Genomic DNA, 5,985 nt, shown 5'->3' on the forward strand with positions numbered 1-5,985 from the left:
TGCTTGATGCTATGCATGTATGGTATGGCAGGATGCACATCATGTACAGCCAGGGCTGTACTGATGGAGCTCAGCTGCAGGGTGCTTAGTGGGGTGGGGACTGCATGCACCCCAGCCTTAGGGATCACAGCAACCACAATCCCCAGGGCTCACGGGTTTCAAAATGGCCAAGGTGCACAGCTGGTTCCCATCCTTGCCAGCTGGCAGGGCTCCCAGCTGCAGGGGAGACCCTGCTACACATTCTAATTTAAGCTTGATAGCATCCAGGTATAAAGTTCGACCTCAACAATGTGTAGTAACTTAACAGTTTGTTGGAGATTTTTACTGTGTGAAAGCTACTTTGCATGTGTAGCTAGCCTTACAATAACTGCACAATTAACAAGTTAATTATGCAATACCTGTAACATATAGAGAAGGCATAACTGTTATAACCACATCAACTTTCTCCCCAATTCAGTTTTCACAAAAGAATTGAGCCATATGGAATTTGTTTTACATATTTACCCATTTTATCTACCTTAGGCCAGATGTAGGACTTGTCTGCTTAAGTCAACAGCAAAGGTTAACTGACAACTTTATACGGTCCATACATTCTTCCATAAGACTGCAGTAGTTAGTGGCATTTTCTTCCACACTCTTGATTTTTTCCTGTTTCTGGAGTTGAAGCAGGACTCCATGACTCTAGTACTGTTGGCAGCTATAAGGACTGCTGAAGAAGCTTTGAAGTCTCTTCTTACTCTGACCTGTCTCTTCCTGCCTATGGGATTATTTCAGAAGAAATGACCCTCCTGAGCATGTACTGTAGGCAGTTATGTCACTGACAATGGAAACCTCTTGGGTTTTAGGATCCAGAGTGTCCGGTCTTTCTGACTAATGAATTTCTCTTTGTTAAGTGTATCTCAACATAATGTCTTCTTCAAAGCAGGAATGTAGGGAGCTAGTAATGATTTAGTTTTAGACAGATTTTTTTCCTCCTCCCGTTTCTCTGTGAAAAGATTAATGAGCCTTCTTTAGATGTGCAGGTAAAGGCAGGACGAGATCTAACGCACAATCCACCGACTTGCGTCTTCTGACATGCTACGCGTGCATAGCAGGTATGACTATGGGATTGCAAATCAGATTCCATCACACCTTACTGCTGGTACAGGGGAGCCCGATCCCAGGCTCACCCTGGCCCTAGCAAGAAAAATTCCTGTAGCTGGGAGCCCCCTCAGCTGATGGGACTTCCAGTCATGAAGGCACCCAATGCATCCCTGCAGCTGGGAGATCGTAGCAGCTGCATTCTCCCAGCTGCAGGGCACAGGCAATAAATGCAAATTAAAGATGGATAGAAACCAGCTATAAAGTTTTTATACATTTTCCAGCAATAAATTTATAGCTATTTAGACCATTTTAAGGCTTTATAGTGAATCTGCATGTGTAGCCAGTCTAAATTAATTGTGCAACCAATTGCGTAATAGATGTAATCTGTAAAGGGGGCCTTGGTGTCTACCATATTTTTCTTGCCTCGGTGTCTACCACTTTTCACTATGTAGGTGTGCTCACGCTTCAGAGTTACCCTTGTTGGGAAGACCAAGAACTCATGAAAGCTAAGGAAGATTTGGGTGCTTTGTGGTCTTTTCTTTTTTTGGTGTAGAGCCACAAAACAGAGCTCTAACTTCTGTGGAGAAGATTCATGATAGAGTAAGCAAAGATACTATGACTAGATATGGGGGAAATAAACAGAAAGAACCATTAAGAGATCCTATTTAGGGACCAAGATTCCCTTAAAACTTAATGGTCTCCAAGGCAAGGAAATAAAAAAAAAGAGGAGCAAGAAATATTTTGATTGCCGTTGCCCAAAATCAGCTTGAAAAGCTAGAACTGCATTGAATAAAGTGAGAACACTGAAATGCAACTCTATTTGTAGCGTCAGACGAGCAAAATATGACAGGAAAGCAGAAGGAGCCTGGCCAATTACTGGACAAGTGTGACCTTCCTTCACTTTCTGCTGCAGGAAAAGGAGATTAGCCCAAATTTATTAGACTGAGAATGAGGTCAGGATCTACAAATAGCTACTTACCTGTAATTCTTGTTCTCTGAAGGTAGATATTATATTAGAGCCACACTTTTGAGACTAGCCTCCTGCACATAAACCACGTTCCAAAACCTCCAAACCTGAATTTCTGAGATGAACTGCTTTTCCAGCAGGTATGCTCCTACATCTTCTAGAGGCCCAAAAGCCAATAGTACTCTCGACATTCCTTTTTAACCAAATTTAATAATTGTAATGAAATTAAGAACAAAGTTACATTTTTTCCCGGATAGGGAGAGTTTGGATGTGTGGATCTATTATAATTATTACCTTCAGAGAAGAATTACAGGTAAATGTTTTTCTCTTCTTTACGACAAGTGCAGTAGAATTATAATAGATCCACATTCTTGCAACTGAAAACTCCAGGAAATGCACCTGTAAGAAATCAGTAAATAAAGACGGACTATAAACAAATACTTGTTACAACTTGTTATGGCATCAAGGGGAAAAAAAACAAACTTTCTAAAGAAACACATTATAGTACTAAACACAAACTTGAAAAAGATTGTGTATAGGGTAATACAATACCTCTCAAACCCAGTACTAAAGAAATGGAAAAAAAGTAGTTCTGGTAAACGTAAAATTAAAATCTTTTGGATCCAACAACTGATTTTCTAGAACTGATGGATCATATTTAGTTTTACAAAATATCCTTGATATTTTAAAAACTCCTATGAAGTAACTCTGAAAATCTATATGTTGAAAATCCCCCTTGAGGTCATTTCTGTTTACAGAAATATGATCTCAGGAAAATGAGATATAAGACAGGCAGTCATAAATAGATCACTCAAATTCAATTTGACTTAACATATCAATGTCAAATTTAAGAGAGAATTTGGATGTACAGAATAAGGTGCATGGTGTATTCTAGACAAAAACTAAGAGTCCTCTTTGTAGGACAAAGACTGGTTACATAAAGAATAAAGAGCTGAGAGAAATTCATAGGATGTGTGACAAATTACATTTTCAAAAAGATCTTTGGAATTTTTAACTCGCACTTCCATGTATTTTTATAATTATTAGTACGTGAATGTCATTTTCCATACAAGATAGAGTTCTTGGCATCAAAATAAAACAATACAGAAGTTTAGCTCTAAAAGAAACCATATTAGCTGAGTAAAGAGTGAGTTATTCATACCACAGTTCAAGAAATTAACAATGGATTTTAAAATGCATTGAGATGGTTCTTCTTAGTTTTACATACCCATGCCCATCTAGTCTGATATTTCCAACAAAATCATAGAGATGGCGATTTGGGCTTTCACATTCAATTCTGCCTGAAAGTTGCATCAAGCTGTCAATGTCCTTTATATCTGATGTCAATGGCAAACCCTGTAAACACAGTTTATTGTAACACTATATTATAAACTACTTTATTATACATGCAAACTTTAATTTGTATATAATAAGTTAGACTCTGCTTGGTATGAGGCACAAAAGCAGTTCGCTTTCGCTCTTTGCATAGAGGTCCAGCACAGAAAGCTCAGACACAGGTACTGGCTAGCACTAGTAGTGCAAATAGACTCCTGAAAAACATCTGGGAATGGACAGGGTCAACAACTGAAATCTTCAACCATACCAGACCATGGAAGTGGTCCAGTCTTATTGAGTATTTATGCTGCATTCTTTTAAAAGCTAATAGATATACAGGACATTTTCCTTTGAGCCTCAAAAGAAATTCTGTTGCAGACAGGTTCTCACAAGAAAGCAGCCCCTTTTCATCCTGCTCCTCTCATTAAAAAAAGCAAGACATGACTTGGCAGTCACAATTTGGCCCTCAACATGATATAAATAAAATTGTTTAAGAACAACCACCTTCCCATCAGTTATTAGAATGTATTTACATTATATTTATGCAATACTGAGTGATGTCTTTATATGCAGAAAGCTTTACTGATGTTGTTTCCCCATCAGAATCCAAGAAGTGAACCTCAAAACTTTTCCTAACAAACCTTCTCCTTAACCTCTTCTCTTCAGAGATGTTGATAATTTCCCTTTTCACCCAAGCTTACAATCTCAATATCACATTATATAAATCCCTCCATCTTTCCACATTTTCATACTGGTAAAAATTCCTACCCTTTCTTCTTCTACAATATAACTGTTAACTGCCAATCTCTTTATGATCCTATAATTAAAAGCCCTTGGGTTTGCGCTCTCTCACGTGGACAACTGTACACATCCCAAATTAATTCTTGCATTCACCTTCAAGGCTCAGCACTGTCCCTTTTGCACCCTTTTTTTAAATGCCTGTAATGCTTACATAACAAATGTCTTGATAGTCTAATGCTACGTTTTGTCTTTATGCTTTTTGTGTATTATATGTTTTTTCATTTAAATTCCGCAAATGAAAATTTGAGAAGTTACAGGTCAGCGCGGGGTGGACAGCAGTGGTGAGGAGACCCCAGCACTCCCTGCACATCCAGGTTGCGCAGCAGGGCAGTGCTGGTCCTTGCCACGCAACCTGGCTGCGCAGGGAGCAGAGATCTGGGTCAGTGCAGGGTAGACAGCGGCAGCGAGGAGATTCCAGCATGGATCTCTGTTCCCTGTGGAGTCAGGTCATGCGGCAATGCAGTGCAGGGAGCAGATCTGCGCCAGGGTCTCCTCAACACTTCTGCTGCCAATTCTGTGTACCCCCACATTGCCAAGGAGACCCCCCGGTGCAGGTCTCTGCTCCCTGCAGAGCCAAGTTACACGGCAGGGACCAGCAGGCTTGCTTGCCACTGTGTCCTGTTTCCCTGCTCCACGACCCAACGTGACAGGGATCAGAGATCTGCACAAGGGTCTCCTCATCTGCACAGAGGGCAGCGGCCCTCCCCTGTACAAACTACCCATTGGCCTTGTCCTGTTCCCCACTGGGACCCTAAAGCCCCGGCCTCAAGCCCTGCCCATGGGCAGTAGGGCTGTGCGAATATTCCAGCCCGTTCAAAACAGATTCAGAGATTCGGCCAAAACAAAATAGGACAGGGATCCGAAATACCAAAACAAATCATTGTCCTCTGAAACAGCTGAATCTGAAACTAAATTAAAACAGTTGTTTAGCACAGCTCTACTACATAGTAGTATTACAGTTTCAGCACATGCTCAGAAATGATTCAATTATCACACTTCAGTGTACTATAGTGCTTAACTCCTTCCTAAGCTGTATGGCAAAAATTGTTGATGGGAGGCTCCTAAACTCCACCTGAATCTCTGGAGCAGTGGTCTCCAAAGTGGGATGCGCACACCCCAGGGGGTGCACAAGACGATCCATTGGGGTGTGGGAAGAAAATAGTAATTTTTTTTTTTTTAGTGAGAGCAAAAGGTTTTTTGTACCGTTATATAATTTTAAATAAATATACATATTTTGGGGTGCATGCTCAAAAATTTTTACTGATGGCGTGCGCAATCAAAAAAGTTTGGAGACCACTGCTCTAGAGGGCTCTACTAATAGACCCAAAAAAAAGTTATACCGTACCTAACTTGCATTAACAGGATTTACCTTCAGCTCAAGAGTCATGTCAAGCCTGATGGTGGTGTTAACAGGCTCTTCTAAAACACTTTAGTACAGTGATTCTCAACCCTTGTAGACTCAAGTGATCCCACAAAAGACCATTATTAAGTTGTAAAGACCTCAAAAGATGACAACAAAACACACCTATGAGTAATTTTACAATCTTTGCACTCTCCTTTGCCTGAAGAAGGGTGCATGTGCGCAAAAGCTTGCAAATAAAGGGGTTTTTTTTGCAAATATCTAATTGATCTAATAAAAGATATCACCTCTCCAAGAGTTCCAATTCCAACAGGTAAGAATGGTTTTTGACACATGGCTCCTTATTTGAAATCTCTGGGTTCATTTTGTGAACCATGTGATGATAGCTGCACGCATAACAGTGCTAATATTGTGTGGCAGCCTTAAGAGGATCTCCTGG

At 40.4% G+C, this 5,985-nt stretch overlaps 1 protein-coding gene across 1 annotated transcript in view; it reads right to left on the bottom strand.

The window, feature by feature from the left end:
• The window catches only part of ATP8A1 (ATPase phospholipid transporting 8A1), a 216,192-nt gene that overhangs the window by 162,411 nt on the left and 47,796 nt on the right, over nt 1-5,985 (bottom strand). Inside the window, exon 9 of the mRNA XM_019525855.1 lies at nt 3,279-3,406. Within this exon, the coding sequence (XP_019381400.1) occupies nt 3,279-3,406 (128 nt within the window). The remainder of the gene's footprint in view (nt 1-3,278; nt 3,407-5,985) is intronic.

This window comes from Gavialis gangeticus, unplaced genomic scaffold (assembly GCF_001723915.1).
Source record: "Gavialis gangeticus isolate Ggan-Ray unplaced genomic scaffold, GavGan_comp1, whole genome shotgun sequence".
In the NCBI taxonomy this organism is placed as follows: domain Eukaryota; kingdom Metazoa; phylum Chordata; order Crocodylia; family Gavialidae; genus Gavialis; species Gavialis gangeticus.